The 17,440-nt window shown below is 44.2% G+C and overlaps 1 protein-coding gene across 1 annotated transcript in view; it reads left to right on the forward strand.

The window, feature by feature from the left end:
• Positions 1-17,440, forward strand: part of LOC109510722 (alpha-2-macroglobulin-like protein 1) — a 96,102-nt gene that overhangs the window by 54,737 nt on the left and 23,925 nt on the right. The window contains exons 20-24 of the mRNA XM_019861238.1: positions 11,847-11,898; positions 12,589-12,672; positions 12,816-12,992; positions 14,557-14,638; positions 16,878-17,034. Of these exons, the coding sequence (XP_019716797.1) occupies positions 11,847-11,898; positions 12,589-12,672; positions 12,816-12,992; positions 14,557-14,638; positions 16,878-17,034 (552 nt within the window). The remainder of the gene's footprint in view (positions 1-11,846; positions 11,899-12,588; positions 12,673-12,815; positions 12,993-14,556; positions 14,639-16,877; positions 17,035-17,440) is intronic.

A 17,440-nucleotide genomic window follows, 5' to 3' on the forward strand; every position in this document is an offset into this window, starting at 1 on the left:
CATCCTGGGTGAGTCCCATCCTTCAGCAACTGGTTCATTTGTGTTGCTAGGCGCTCATGGATTGCTGTGAGTTTCTTTAGCCAGTAGGTGTGGACCATGTCCGGGCCTGGTGCTGTCCAGTTCTTCATATCTGAGACTCTTTCCTGTATGTCTGCCACTGTTATGGTAACTGGGTTCTGTTCAGGGAGGTTGCTGTGCTCCTCTCTCAGGGTCACCAGCCATTGTGCACTGCTGTTATGTGCAACCTCCTTCTCCCATATGCCTTTCCAGTACCTTTCAGTTTCCAGTCTTGGTGGGTCAGCTCTGCTGTTAGGACCCTGCCACTGAGCGTACACTTTCGCAGGTTGTGTTGCGAACAGCCTGTTTATTCGTCTGGCCTCATTCTCTTTCGTGTACCTCTTTAGGCGACTGGACAAGGCTTGGAGCCTTTGTTTGGCCATTTCGAGTGCTTCAGGTATGGTCATCTGGATGTGCCTCTCAGGTATCGGCCTTTTCATCACACCTCTCTGGGCCTCCGTCAATTGACTCACATCTTTCCGAGCCGCCTTGATCTTGGCCTCCAACCGTCTTTTCCATGGTGGGTAATGTGTCTCTTGGCTCCCATGGTTGCTCTGGCTTGCTCACATTGTCCATAAAACAATGGACTGATGTACACCACATTCAAGTTACATCACCGCTGTAGTAATGGAATGTTGTCGTAAACCAACACTTGCTTCCCCTGTATCGTATAGTCATCAAGGAATCTAAACAAATCTCTGTCCACACAAAATGCCATTTAAACAGGTAGTTTATTAGTATTTTGTAGTCATTCATTCATCCGTTTTCTGTCCCGCTTGCTCGGAAATGTTAAAATGTATTTCATTTTTTATCTGAATACGACTCCACTCTTTTGCTGCAGAGTTTTGATAATATTGTGTTGTGAACTCTGTGTAGGTGTACAATCAGCTGCCTCTGCAGAAGCTGTCGGGATACTCGGACGAGATTGAAGACTATGAGCCATATCCTTGCTTTCCTGGGCCCATACCTGAGATTGTGGTGGATGAAAATGGACGACACGAGTTCTCATTTTATTTACGACGATCCACTCATAAAGATGATGTTTTCAGCATCTTCAAAGTAAGGCTTTAGACTTTACACTTCAGGAGGCTACATCAAATACTACTGATATTGACCGCTTTTATTTTTCGGGAATGTGCCAATCAAGTGTGGCGTGACAGTATCGGGCCTGTGGGCCACATTGGGCCCATTTACGATCTGTGACCTGCCATTGCAAGCTCAATATAAAGTCAAAATAATAAGTACAATCAGCCCTTTTTTGGCCCTTTTATTTTGAAAATGGTGTTTGCTATTGCCTAATTACCGTGTCACTTTAGGTGTCACGAATGCTACGGTTGTGATTTGTTTGTGTAGTTGCATGGTTGAGTGGTACAAGTGAGCATAGGCAAAACAAGTGTGTCCAAAAGCGAGAACTTGTTTATTTTAGTTAGCATCATTCTTATTCACAGTGGACAGAGGATTTTTTTTTCACTTAGAATGATTTGAGCGTCCCGACTTTAGACATCAAGTATACATCAGAGGCAATTGCTCTCAGACTGCAAGGGAAGCTCAGCTTTCTCTAAAATGTCATGATAAGTGATGAAATATATGTGTGTGTACATACAATTGTGTGTACATGTTATTGACTAAATATGCGCTACAACGCGCTCAACTTTTGTTCCGAATCAGCTTCTTATTACTGGTTACAACGCGACTCTCTTCTCATTCATTCCCGCAGCTTTACTGTGCTTTAAACTGTGTGAACGCTGAGCGTTTACAGCGCGGACGCTGGGCGTCGAGAGAGTTCAGTGTGGGTTGTCCCAATACATTGAAGCAAGACGAGTCAATGGATAAATGCTGGTTTTGTCCCGCCCACCCGACGCTCAGCGTCTCTGGGAGTCTATGTACAGTGGGCGTGTATCGGCTGGCCCGGACGCTGAGCTTTTCTGCATGATGATTGGATGATCTGTCTGAGGCTGAATCTCTTTTTCATTGACAGCGAAATGAGCCAATCACCGATCTTTTGGTGTAGGCACCCGTGGGAGCATTTTCAATTCTCATTCTGTTCTGAGTTGAACTGGAGACTTCTTGTAATCATTTTAGTGACACTCTCTTTGTTGAAAACGACTAGCGATAGATTAATATTTTATTTCTGGTGTGTTTTATTGTAGTTGCTTGTGTTCGCAGACTGACTTATATCACCACAGTTAAGACCCTGGAAAAGACGCCTTGTTGGTATGACAGGGTCACAGATCATTTTCTTGAAAAGGAACGGAGAGTAGAATTCACGTATAAATAAACGGACACATTTTATGATGTAGGCCGGAATTGAGCTTCCCCTCCTTGACAGACCAGCATTCGCCACTGGTATACATTGACCACCCCTTGACATAATGTACTTCAGTGACACTGCCATAATGAATGTGTCAAAGTGGAGCAATAAGTGAGGTACCTCGTGCTGTGTGGATCCGTACCAACAGTTTTCAACTCAAATGATATGGAATTAAGACTGAACAAGGATGTTTCAGTGTATTTTTCCAATATACCATAATTTTCCGAATCGAATCAGCTGGCTTCATGGCTTCTAATAAGATGAAGTCCCATATTTGATTAATTCTATTCTGTGCATTCCCACAGTGAAACCAGCCTGCAAAAACAAAAGTCTTTCCAATTTTAAATATATTGCATTGCATTGACTACGTATTCTGGTTGTTTTTAAGTACTTCGATACAAATTTTCCTCAGACTGTCAAAGTTTGCAGTGATTGCTGTTATCGGTTGTGAAAATGAAACCAATTCATGAAAAGCAGTTACATTTAACTGCTGGTTAGTTAGTCAGTAAATATGATCTGTGAAAATATGAACAGTCTGTGGCACTACCTTGTGCATCTTCAGCCATCTCGTGACCTCTGCGTCCCGCGTCCGAGATGCATAATTTTCCCGCCAGACGCACAGTTCCAAATAATGTGCAATTTTGGGACAGAAAGAAATTTCTCAGTCAACCCCCCCTCCCCCCACCCTAAAAAAAACTACGGTAAATCTTTATTTCCAGCAACGATCGCATTTTGATAATCGCCGCCATTGTTGTTTTGATCTCGCGTTAAGTAATATCACGTGACGAGATTTCCGTTTTCGAGATTGGCGAGATCGGCCTTCACCTGGTGTAAAGCAGACGATTGCCAAGTTGTGTAACGTTAAAACAAGTGTTGTGAACAAGTATTGCGAAAGTTTATTATGGAGATATCACAGAGGAAGCAGCTAAAGTTGGATAGTTTTTTGTGATAATCTTGTATGCCTGAATTATTTAAATTTTTGCAGCATTTGTTTATAAGAAATAAACCTATTATCAATTTATATTGTTGTTGTTTGTGTTATTATCATATGCAATTGAATAAGTAGACCATTTCAGAATTTGAAATTTGGGACTCTCTAAATGCATCATGGGACTCATACTTTTCTGATCAGCGAGTCCCTGGGACTCACAGGGCTCAAACTGTAAAATTATCACTGCATCTTTGTTGTACAGAAAATCTACATGAAACAGAAAAAAACAACCAGTAAGTAGGGGGAAAGATTTGTCTCAAAATCACTCACACAAAGATATCTAGGATATTTATTTGTTTTGCCTTCTGCATTTCACTTTGACTACTGTGATCTTCAGTGAATCATTCATTCGGTAGAATGCTATTTGAACTCAAAGTCTACTATTTCATTCTTCATCTTGACTGAATATTTGGGATATTGATTGAATATTTTGGCATTTACGGGTAATTTTTTTTCTTTTAAATTCTAGTATTAATTTTAAACCATCAAGTGGAAATTCAGTTAACACTCTGCTGTATATATTTTTGTTGCAAAGACCACACAAAGAACTAGGTCATAAAAGACTCCATCATATATGAAATTCAAGTTACAAAATGCCTCAACCAGAAAATATTCCCTCTTGTTGCGAAAGACATTTCAAGATACGAAAGGTAAAAATACAGTATGGTGAGCTAATTGCAGCTTCGAATTTCATGAACGCTACATACTTGTAGCTGCTCTGCCATTGGCTATTACCGAGCATCATCCTGGCATCCCATTGGCTAAGAGGGACCTCGAACACCTGTTCCTATGCATGTAGATAGACAGATATGTGTTTATGCAGCATCCTCGTCACTCGCCCCTTGGCCCATGAGGTGTCCAGATAGTTTTAAGTAAATGTGAATCCCCAGTGTAACGCCTGTTCAATGGTGCACGGCGTTTTAGTTCTCCTGCTTACACTCTAGACCTGCGGTGGCCAACCCACGGCTCGCGAGCCGCATGCGGCTCTTTGGCTGGTTCTATGCGGCTCCCGGGCTTTCACATGATAAGCGTCGAGTGCAGTGCCACCGTCGAGGCGCTGCATTCAAACGGCGCTAAGTACAGCGGAACTTACGATGTCAGCCTAGCATCAATCCTGTTACTTGATTGACATAGAGGGCAACCAATCAGATGACTGCATCACTGCTCATGCGCAAACAACGGCGCTAAGCGCTAAGCTAGTCAGCGAATTATCTCTGAAGGCAGGCGTGCCCAGTACGTCGATCGCGATCGACCAGGAGCCAGTGGACTAGCGACCGCGAGGGGTGGCAGGAGGAAATGGAGGAGGGGAATTTATGTGTCTGTGTGTTTCGGTTTCATTCCGGCTGTTGCTCATCGTGGCGTGCGTGCGTATGCGCGTGTGTGCATGGTTGGGCACCGCGCTGAAGATTAGGTGTGGTCTCACCAGGCTACAGGGAGGCAGCTTCTCAGCACACCTTTTTGATTGACATCAATCACGCATGTGCGTTAGACATTTCATTGAGAAGTAAACAAATGTGTCACGTTCGCTCTCAAAATGGCACAGGGAAAAAAAGCACAGCAAAACGAAAATATGAAGAAGAACACAGGACGTTTTGAACAGAGTGGGAGAGTTTATATTTTTTTTGTTGAGCGCAATGGCAAGCCATGATGCCTTGTATGTCAGTCGACATTAGCACAATTCAAAGCTTCAAATCTTCAGCGCTACTTCCGCTCACTCCATGCTATCATCGACCAGGAATTTCCAAGAGGGACTAAACTTCGCAAGCACAGGTTGGACACTTTGAAAAGTCAGGCAGAAAAGCAGGTGCAGTTTTTCAAAAAAATTACAAAGCATTCAGAGGCCTTGACGCTTGCATCATATCAAGTGGCTTACAACATTGCGCGGGCTAAAAAGCCATACAATGAAGGGGACTTTATTAAAAAATGTCTCAGCGACGCTGTTGAAATCTTGGATCCTGAAGACGACAAACTAAAAAAAATGATATCAGATGTCCAACTGTCCCGCCACACTGTTGAACGCAGAATATCAGACATGAACATGGCGATTGAATCACAGTTGCATTCTGACCTTCAAACATGTGAGTATTTTAGTGTCGCATTGGATGAGAGTTGTGACATACAAGACAAGCCTCAATTGGCAATATTTGCACGGTCTGTGTCAAACGATTGTGTGATCAAAGAAGAACTCCTTGATATTGTGCCACTAAAAGATAGAACCCGTGGCATAGATGTGAAAGAAGCCATGATGGCCACATTTGTGTGAGCAAATTTGCCCATACTGAAACGAACTGCAATAGCCACAGATGGAGCGCTAGCCATGATCGGATCTGTGAATGGGCTTGTGGGGCTGTGCAAAGCTGACCAAACATTTCCAGAGTTTTGGAATTTCCACTGCATCATACACAGGGAGCAACTCGTGTCTAAATCGCTAAATTTAGACGTCATGAAGCCTGTGATGGAAATCGTCAGCTACATCCGCATACATGCATTTAACCACAGGCAATTCAGGAATCTCATCACTGAGTTGGAGCAAGAGCTTCCAGGTGACCTACCGTTGCACTGCACTGTGAGGTGGCTGTCAAAAGGCAAGGTACTCTCGCTTCTTTAAGCTTTTGGATGCCATGAAACTGTTCATGGAAGAGAAGAACAAGGACTATCCCCAGCTCTCGGATCTCGAGTGAATTATGAATCTGGCCTTTTTAGTTGACATACTGTGTCACTTGGACAGACTGAAACTGACCCTGCAGGGTAAATTAAAAATGCTGCCTGACCTGGTGCAAAGTGTTTTTGCATTTGTCAACAAACTGAAGCTGTTCAAGGTACATATTCAAAAGGGAACTTTAACGTATTTTCCCACTTTGCTAAAAGCCAGCGGGCAAGTCACCAGCGCCGCCCTGAATAAGAAAAGAGCCAGATATGAAACACTGGTTGAAAAGCTGCACGAAAGCTTTGTGACCCGGTTCCGTGATCTACAACTGAAAAGGCAACAGATTACACTCCTCGTCGACCCATTTAATGCGGAGACCGACTGTTGGAAAGCCCCGCCAGTCACAGATGAGGCTGCGGCTGAGTTGGAAATGATTGATCTTTGTGAGGAGGACCAACTGAAAGCTGCTCTAAGGGAAGGGACGATTGAATTCTGGAAAAGTGTGCCAATGGAAAAATACCCCAATGTCAGAAAGGCTGCGCTTGAGATACCGTCAATGTTTGGGTCAACATACATCTGCGAGTCCGTGTTTACTACACTGAAACGTGAAATCAAAGCATCGATCTGTTCTGACTGACACCCACATGAAAGAATTGCTTCGAGTGGCAACAACAGAATACAAGCCAGATTTGAAGAGGACTGTTAAAGAGAAGGAATGCCAGAAGTCCCACTAAGGCGCCGATATTCATCGTTGAAAATGATGGGCCTGTGTTTTTTTTCTGCTTGGCTCTCGACGAAGGTGGACGCTTTTTTCCTCTGCTCCTGTCCCTCCCCCCCCTCCCCTTGCTCGCCACTCAGTCTATGTGCTGTCCTTGTGCTGTCTTTTCCTAGCCTCCGCCGTATTTTCATCCTAAAAACAAACCATGGAATTGGTTGGCTGGTCTCTTGATGCAATCGACAAAATTTTCTCGACGAGAAGAGCAGGCAGTGGGGAGCCTGCTTGCCCCTCGGGACATTTGCTGCCGGGTACACCCTAGATCCCTGGAGGAAGCGGAGAATGGTGTGCCTGTCAATACTGTCCATTGAGGAGGAGGAAGACATCTACATTATCAGCCTTCTGATAGCAGGTATGCTGCTGTTTGGTGTTAGCAGTTTCCTGATCTATTGTAAAATTCAACCGACGGGAGGGGCTTTATTGGAAGTGAAGAAGCTGCCAGTCTTTTTGGGACGGCACGGCGCGGATGTACAACACTCAGACTCAAGCGATGACTGAGCTCAACCGCAAAATGGATGCAGTTTTGGAGCGTCTCCGTATGATGGTTATCAACTTGGAGAAGTTGAATCTGCGCTTTGGAAAGAAATTGCAGATTTGGCTGACCGGCGCCAGTGAAGGGATACAGCCACGGACTCAAGGCCACCTGAAATTGTTGGCGGCCATCCCTCCAAAACAAACGACGCTATTTGGATCCTTTCCCCTGGATGGAAGTATGCACGGAAGCTAGGGCCCCCACCATCACCCCCTCCTTCTCGGCCATGGACTGATAAGCCGGGACTGTCTCCATGAGCAGACCTTGACGAAGCAGTTGCGGCCTGTTACGCACACACAACCAGACAATCACACGCGCATACACATCCTTATCATCACCGCCTTCATCGTTCCTGTTTTTTCCCCCGCAACGTGGAATGATCTGCGGAGCGCTCGGTGGACCGTGCAGCTGGTCGGACGGGCCGCGTCGCGTTCCCCCCATCTCCCCACTTCCCATCCATCCGCCCCCTCATTACATGTTATGCCTTGTGACTTGTTGTAACTGTCATATGCTTATTTTATGTGCTAGGGTCTTTTTTTATCCTGGACTTAAATTATCCTCAGAAGAGGATAGTTCGAGCGTGTTTTTTTTTTCCCTCTTCCTACCTAGTTGTTTCCTTTCTGAACTCTGACTGTAAATTTCCCCAGTGCGGGACAAATAAAGGATATCTTATCTTATCTTATTTTATCTTATCTTATCTTATCTTATCTGTGCCCATGTGTATGATGTGACTCTTTGCGGTGACACAGTAAAAAAATTGGCTCTTCGTCTCTGACGGGTTCGCCACCCCTGCTCTAGACCACTAGAATGCGCGACCGGCGAATTAACCCGTAGGAAAGCAATAAACATCAACTACGACCGAAAAATAAACCCCACCGATAAGTAAACCCCATAGACCAGGGGTGGCCGACCAGTCAGAGACTAAGAGCCAATTTTTTACTGTGTTACTGCAAAGAGCCACACACACACACACACACACACACACACACACACACTAGAGATAAGATCTAAAGCCCGAACCCGAACCCGAGCCAGACCCGACCTAAAATGTCAATAATTGCTTTGGGTCGGGTCGGGCCGGGCTTCTCTCTCGCTGACTTTTTTTTAATAAATATTACTGTGACGCTGAGGCGTTTTGAGGCCGTGAATAGTTTTGGCCACGAGACCGTAGTTCGCAAGAAAAAAAAAAAAACAGAAGTCGCCTCATCACAACACGTACTGTACTAAACTCTTGCAATGACAATTCAAAGAACTTTTCGACAATTGTGTGAAAGCCCGGGAGCCGCATGGATCCAGCCAAAGACCCGCATGCGACTCGCGGTGGCCACCCCTGCCATAGACAAACAAACCGAAATATTACAGTGATGTCACCAGCGGGCCGTGGCTAGGAGATTGCGTCCTCCAGCGAAATCCTAGTGGAGTGGTGTACTCACCCCACTCCACGGGTTACCGTCTGTTTGCAGTGGCCGCTTCCACCTTGTGAGGGGGAAGCAGGAATTGTGGAGCCAACCCGACTCGAGAGTGCGAGAGGGAAAAAATAATCCCACGCTGTCCTCAGTGAGGACAGCGTTCTTTCCTCCCACGATGTCCTCAGTGACAGGGAATTGCGATCCGACGAGTTCAGCTCTGTCCTCAATCGTCGGATGGAATGATCAAGAAAGATTTTTTTAAAAATGGGTCCGACGTGACCAGTCGTCACAATCTACTTGGTGCGGGGAAAACCAGTCAACAACACGAAGTCGTAACGGCGAGAGAGCACACAACCACATGCACGAGCGGCCGGTGGCTAACAAACATTTCCTCTCTCTTACCACGCCCACTTGGCCGCTCCTTGACCAGTCGCGGCCAATTATCACCACCTGGGCTATTTCCCGTGCCAGACCAGCGGAACTACCTAAGAGGCGCACACAAACAAATCAGTCCGGCGATCGCCCACTATGCTGATGTTTGCCTTGGACATTTTCGAAGGATTTTAACAAGCCGACAAAAGCAAACGTCCTTGGATCAGTTCTTTACAAAACGCCAGGCAAAACCCACTTCTGAGCGAGAACATGAACTAAAGAGGGCAAAAAAACGACGAGGACGCAGTTAAAAGTTAAATGACCATCATTTTTATTTTTGACTCTATTCTTTGTTTTTTACATGATGCACAACTCTCATTTATTGTGCAATATTTGTATTTGTTACATATTTTGATGCATTTTTATGCTTCGGAAAACATGTATGTCTGAATTTCCGGGGACTTGAAAGGAATTATGGCATTTACATGGAAAATGCGTCTGTACTTACAAAATTTTCGAGTTAAGAAATTTCTTCCTGAATCAATTAATTTCTTAAGTAGAGGTACCACTGTACTCACACAATTATCTGATATTCTTAAAACTGAATAGCAATATGAAAAAAAAGGAAGGATATAAAATAAAAAAAAGGATTGGATGTGATATGTGAGAGGGAAGCTCAAGCTGTGGGCAGGCTCCAAACTACAGTATAAGTAAGAAAAAGTCTGTTATTGGAGCGAGCATGCACTTTGATTACGGTAGTCCAAATTACACAAAGATGGCTTAAATCGGTATTTATTTAGGTAAATCTAAAAATAATCACAATCATTTAAAAACACATCACTAAATTCAAAACACATATCTTTGGGTTAATTAAAAAAGAAAATCTGTTCCACATAATAATGTAAATGTTTCAACTTGAGTTGATCCATCTGAAAAAAAAAAAAAACTGAAAAAACTGTGCTCGTCGTCCATTCACTGTCGATAGTATATAAAGGTTCAGACAAGGTAAGACAAAAATAAGTGGGAAAAAATGTAAAACTTCAATTGAAAGGGAATGACAATAGCCCCGTTCACACGACAAGATTTACTCCGACGCTGCACCGACTCTACGCCAGTGGAGCGTTCACACGTGCAAATTTACTTCGACGTAGCGCCGCTCAACAGCCTAGTGCGCATTAAATTTGATCCACCTCAGGGAGGTGGTTTAAAAATTTGCTCCGAAGCAAATGCTCGTTTGCGAAGCAGCACCGAAGCAAATGTGCGCGTGTGAACGCAACTGGCGTAAATTTGCTCCAGAGCAAATGCTCGCTTGCCGGGGAGTGGCCTCGCTACGCGCTGGAAGAGTCCATACGGGTACTTACGCCACGAAGTCGTCCACTTGTTGCTGAAGAAATCGAAGGATACGTTGTTTTCGTTCTCTTGTGTATTTCAGCAATCTTTCTTTTCTCGCTCTCCTGCGGCGTCTGATAATCGACCACATCGTTGATTTCTCCGGAGAAGAAGCCATTTTTGTTACAATCCAAGGAGGGGAAATGGTACTTCCTTTCCCCGCCTTCTTCTTTCTTTACGCATGCGCATGTTTTACTGCGAAACAAAATACTGCCCCGTGTGACCGCAAGTGGAGTTACTTCGGCACTACGTCGGTGCAGCGTCGCTCAGCGGCTTGTACGTGTGAACGCTCCACGAAATTTGTTGCGGTGTAAAATATATCGCATCAAAATACTTCGGTGCAGCGTCGGAGTAAATCTTGCCGTGTGAACAGGGCTAATGTGAAACAAAAACGAGATGGATTATGGTACAAAGCGGAGGAGGTTTAATCGCCTCCATCAAGCAGCGACGAGGACGAACGAGGCTTTGCTAAGTGTCGAATCGTGCTGCTCCATCTCCTCTTCGAGGCGCGCTGACAATCACTTGTACTAACATGTCAGGTAGCATCACTGATGAAATACTTGGAAACCTCTCCCTCAGGGGCTGATCTGTACTTGGCCTCAGTGAGAACAATTTTGGGCTGTGAATAACAGGGAGGGGGCGGGAGATCATTTGGTATGGGGAGAGTGTGTATTAGAAGGGAACAAATGGGGATTAATGACTGTGAAGAAGACTGAAATCTGGGCGAGAAAGCGAAATTCAGAGAGGGTGGTGGGGTGTGGGGGTAACCTCGAAAAACAAATGAGCTGTTGATGGTATATTTGTTGAAGGTCTGAGTGAAGACGCATGCCTTTGCGCGATCTGTAAATAGGACTGTTTGTCTGCACTCAGGCAAGATCGATCTGAAGGTGAGCACTGAGGCCGTGAAGACCAGCGTGCTGTGCGGCAATGAGGTGGCTTCTGTCCCTGACGTGGGCCGCATTGACACCATGGTCCGCAGTCTGCTGGTTGAGGTCAGTCCCTGTCAGATGCTCCAGATCCGACTGCGCTGACAGAACGTCAGCAGATGTGATTGTGGAAGTGGTGGCGATTGCAAGGGCACGTGACTGACAGGGGCCTGAGAAAATCACATTCTCTCTTGGCAGCCGTCGAGTGAGCTTTTCTTTCTGAATCCGTTGGCCTTGGTTGGAATCTGCTTTGAGGCCGTAGAAATGCAATGTCTCATTGAACTAAACACAGATGGACGCCAATCAAGGTCGCAGAAGGTTGCTTGGCCTTTTGAAGAGCCCGACGCCATGTCGAATGTGAATTGGTGGGGGCTCTGGCTTGTTGTGTCGTGCAATTAACCCGAGTGGAACATTTCCCACGTTGGTTTCTCTTGTAGGCCGAAGGAACACCCCAGTCGGTCAGTCACAACGCGCTCCTTTGTCCTGCAGGTACGGGTTTGCAACTAGAACTTTGGACAGTCTTGCCGGACACAGTATTTGAAGCTCTCTGTTTTGCTCACATGAGAGTTTGATTGATGAATTCTTGATTTGTTGCTGTCATACCAAAAAATTGAGTTATTCATGATTTGATTTGCCTTCATTTGTGTGCAAGCTCATTTCTGAAGTTTTAACGCTGATGAACTTGTCACTTTGGTTGTCATTAATGAGGTATTCAATAATTTCTTCCAATGAAAGAATGAGGAGAATCCTTCCATTCAAGAAAAAGACTCAATTCCCATTTGATTTTAAGAAGCGAAACCTTAATGCTCCTATTGAATCCCCCCCACCCCCCAACCACCCACCCCCCCAGCTCCATTTCAACAATTAGGTTTCGGCGCTTGACGTCCACCGTCCTCCCACGCCAAAGCATCCACCTCCACAAGCCACATTGTCATGTAAATATTTGGGTTTTGAAAGGGTTATTGGATGCTTGTAAATGTAGTGAGTTTTACTCGACTTTACATTTTTCTTTTATAATGCACAGAACAAAGAAAAAGAACACCCACATAAATGCAGTATTTTGAAAGTGGAAATCGTAACCGGTCTGAGTTATCATGTTGGAAATAGATTCTTTCAGGTCCTATTACACAAAATCTAATACTAATTCATTCACTCTTTTTGCATACTGTTTGTTGCCAGAGGAACCAGTGGAAAAGAACATTTCTCTTCTGATGCCAGAAATGTTTGTTGCTGCATCTGCCAGAGCCGCTGTCTCTGCTCTTGGTAAAAAAACAAAAAACAAAAAAAAAAACCCCAAAGATAAACATTTAAAATCTGTTGTTTATGCTCTTGGATTGTATTTCTCGAGAACTTCTCTTCGTAGAACCGTCCCTCATGAGATTATTATTTATTTTTTCCTGCTGAAGGTGACCTGATGGGCCAAGCCATTAAGAACCTGGACCAACTCCTGGCGATGCCATATGGCTGCGGGGAGCAGAACATGTTGCTCTTTGCCCCCAACATCTTCATTCTCAACTACTTGAAAAGCACCGATCAACTGACTGCTGAGATTCTGGACAAGGCAACGCACTTCCTCGAGAGCGGTGAGTCATCATTCCCACCATGGAAGGAGGGGCTCACAAAACAAGACTATGAAAAATGGATCAACATCCGAGACAGTACAATTTTTATCATCAAAATCAAAGAAAGATTTTAACCTACCACATGTATTTAAGTTGCCTTTGTATTGAATCTTTGGAAGCCAAGTGAGACGAGCAGAACATTGCACGTTTTTCTGCAGTAGAAGCGAAACATGGCTAGCTTTTCCTGGTAATCCGCCGGATGTTGCTGCGCCATGGTCGTTCTTACCTGGATGGATAGATGGCACCGTATTCTAAAACAAAAGCACCAAGTCCCGTACGTTGGTTGATCTTGAATTCTCTCGCGGCTGCTTGATTCCCGTGGTACCTCCCTGTAACTGATAGCTTGCTTCACAAGCGTGTCTCTTCGTAGGTGCCATTCTCAGGATGTTGTTTTGCACACTGCACATACCGGCCCCAGATACACTGACTGGGGGCGTGTCTTTAGCGTTCATTGTGACGCCCATCTTTCCCCCTTTCATGTCCGCATGCTGTCCTCAGTTACGTCCACCTTTCCTCTAAATAAGCAGCATGTCGACACAACATCAGTGTCAAGCGGACCCCTCATCGAAGTTACACAGCAGCATTCAGAGATTTTTGGAACTTGGCTCCCCGCTCATTTTGGAGTAAACTGAAGACTTTTAATTGCGCCTTAAGGGCATGAAAATACAGTAGCTGTACACCTCAAAGTTTGCACACATTGATTAAAAGGCTTTAAGTCTCATGTGACAAAACGGTAGGTGCACATTGTGCCGTGTTTAACTTTTCTAATGGAATTTCGAGGCTTGGATGTTAGTGTTTAAAAAAAAAAAAGCACCATTGCAAAGCATTTTCATTCGTCACAATTTCCCGATGGAAAAGATGGACTCAAAGTATAACTTGCTTGAACACATTTATTTACGTTCACATTTATTTTAAAACCAATAGGGAACACACAAAGGCTAAGCATGGAAGCCAACAAAGTTACCGGACAGCGAAATTAGAGATACAATCTGCAATTAGCCCGACAAAAATGAATTTTCATGTCACTGTCATTTTGCCACGAGAAACGTTTCCACATTTCAACATGATTGTGGCATGTCACATTGGCCATTGATTCGTTGACTGTCACGCTGTCTCAGATCACGCGTCATGTGAGCAAAACAACACATTTATTCAGCCTATTTGTGTTTTGCTGACAAAGTGGGCTGAGCAAATCACCTCAAATGTCCTACCTGTCATCCTCATGTCCAGGCGTTGCACAAATGTCCCCCTCGCTGCATACATCGAGCAAAATGTCAGTAATCTTAATCTTAACCGTCATGTTTCAGCACAGGACTGTACATGGAGGGAGTACCAAACAACAGATTAAAAAAAAAAAAACTACTTTCCAGCGGTTGAAATGGTCCTGTTCCAAATCACATCTTTGTACACTGCTTCACAATAGTTCGAAAGGAAAAGTCGGTAGCCAAGAAATAAATGGAACGACATTAAGATCTGCAAGTGGTCTATCGAGACGTGTGTATTTGTGCATGCGTGTGTGTTCCAGGATACCAAAGGGAGCTCACCTACAAGCATGACGATGGCTCCTACAGCGCCTTTGGGAAGAGCGACGCATCTGGCAACACCTGGTCAGTCGGAAAGCCGCAGCGTTCATCAGTGATGATGCTTTGTATCAGCGATTTCAAATGATTGGCCTTTCACAGTTTTGAGTTCCTTGAAAGTAAAAAGCGCAATACAAAAATAACCCCTGCAAGTGAAAGGCTATTTAACTTCAAAAATAGAAAAAAAAAATCCATCATGGATATTTGGAAGGCGGTGATTCAGTGTTTAGTGTGTTGACCTCACAGTGCAGAGGTCGTGGTTTCGCCCTTCCAATGTGGAGTTTGCATGTTCTCCCTGGGCCTGCGTGGGTTTTCTCCGGGTACTCCGGTTTCCTCCCACATTCCAAAAACATGCATGGCAGGCTGATTGAACACTCTGAATTGTCCCCAAGTGTGAGTGTGAGCACGGATAGTTGTTCGTTTCTGTGTGCCCTGCGACTGGCTGGCAACCGGTTCAGGTACCTGCCGACTGCCTGAAGACAGCTGGGATAGGCTCCAGCACCCCCCGCGACCCTAAGCGGATCAGAAATTGGATGGATGAATGGATATTTGGGGAAAATTAACCCTTTCAGAGACAGTGGTTACTACAGTGGACAGCTTATCATGTTATCAGGTTACAGCGTGCATGAAAGGGTTAAAAAAAAACAACAACAACAAAAAACTAAGTTTTTATGAAATGTATAAATGCATGAATTTTGCTATTTAACAATAATCAGAACATTTTTTTCTCTTTGAGAGTAGTTCTACCCTTGTGGTGGAATCACTCAAAGAAAAAGAACTCCTGATGTACAGCTGTGGAAATAAGTCTTTAACTGACTTTATTGATCGTAAAACATGAAGTCATGCAACATTTCACCGCTGGGTTTTTGTGTGATGACATTGCAGTGTGACTTTTAGTGATTCCACCATGGAGGAAAGTTTGTGGACACCTCAGCAGGCAAATGCAGTTCCTGATTGCTTCTATGAAATGTTTTTGACGCTGTTGTTACATTGTGGCTATTTGCAAAATGTGATTCACTCATCTTGCGGCATTACACTTTTAATTTACTGTCACAAAAATATTTCGATTGTATTTGAGTTGTCACTGATGTTACGTTAAAGCTTGATGATAATCTGAAATGACCAAGAAAAAAACCCCCAGAATAAATGACGCAACACACACACACACACACACACAAACACACACACACACACACACACACACACACACACACACACACACACACACACACACCCACACACACACACACACACACACACACACACACACACACAGTGCAGTTGCGTCAGATGTTCGAGAACATTTTTAAGTGCTTAGTGTTTTGTTTTGCAGTGACTTTATTAAAGTTCACACTGAATTTGATATGAGACTAAAAATGGCAGCCGAGGCAGGCGTACGCATCTTTCTGTTTTTGGCAGCAGAAAAAAAAATTCAGCCATTTACTTCGTCAGGCTGCTGACAGAAAATGCTAATATTTGCGTTTAATGTGCTTAAAGCACATCGCCTGGGGAGGACTGGACAAATGTTTTTTCTTTATTAATTTATTTATTTTGCTCGCTGAAAGGATGCTGGGCATTTTTGGTACTTGGTGAGTATGTATAGGGGGTGGCTGTTGTCAGAACACCGACTCAAGTGTCCAATCACGTTATTATTTGCTACAAAAGATTGACCGAACCATCTTGAATGTCTTGCGTTTACGAAGTAGGTTATGCAGGACTGGGCAAAACAAATCTGACCACATTAGACAGCTTTACAAGGGTTTCAGGCAGCTTTACAAGGGTTTAGGGGGCTTTTATGTGAATAATTAATAACCAATGTAAAACTGATTTATATCGCACCTTAAAGCACATCACCTGAGGGGGAAATGAACAAAAGCTGTTTCTTCTTTTTGCCTCTTGACAAACCCTCTACCATTATGTTTGAATATTTTTTGCAGTCGAAATAATGTTACACGGTGAGCCTGGCGTTGTCACACTGTTGTAATATTTCATTGATTTTGATATTTGGTACTCAAAATTGTTGCTGCCCTCTGTCAGATTCAGCTGAACTCTTTTGTAGCCCAGAGGCTCCATATCACACACAAGATCGTTGTGTAATTGTTCAATGGCTGGGTTCAATTTGGGGTTACCGCCACAGGCACTTTGTGCTTTGATCTGTTTTCAAAAGTGTCTCTCTCTCTCTCTCTCTCTCTCTCTCTCTCTCTCTCTCTCTCTGTCTCTCTCTCTCTCTCTCACTTTTTCTCTCACTTTTTCTCTCTCTCTCTAGGCTGACCTCCTTTGTGATGAAGTCATTTGGTGGAGCGAGGCCTTACATCTTTGTCGATCCCAAGCACATTTTAGATGCCAAGAAGTGGTTTTACTCAAAGCAAGGGAGTGACGGCTGCATCCGATCCGTGGGGAAACTCTTCCACAATGGCATGAAGGTGATGACGACAGTCTGCTCGTTGAAATGCTCTCACACATGATCAACCCAGAGTTGTCCGCCACAGTGTGACCACTCGCACAATCTGACGAGAACCAATCTATTATTAGTCTGTGCAAATGAGTGAGTTCGTGTGTGTGTGTGTGTGTGTGCGCACTTGTGAGTCCTAACTCCCATCGAAGCGAACAATTTGACAAGACAGGCGAGGGATGTTGATGCAGTATGTAAACAAACACGTATGCAAATGACCATTTATGCAGTCAAATTTTTGTGCTGATCGAATGATAAATTGATGTAGTGACAGGCCTATGTGAAGACATCTTCGAGCACCAAAATAAAAACAAAAGATTATCATTTAAAAAAAATTGACATGGCTCTTCATCGCTGCACTTCAACGAGTCGTCGCC

The sequence above is a fragment of the Hippocampus comes genome, unplaced genomic scaffold (genome assembly GCF_001891065.2).
Source record: "Hippocampus comes isolate QL1 unplaced genomic scaffold, H_comes_QL1_v1.1 scaffold122, whole genome shotgun sequence".
Classification (NCBI taxonomy): Eukaryota; Metazoa; Chordata; class Actinopteri; order Syngnathiformes; family Syngnathidae; genus Hippocampus; species Hippocampus comes.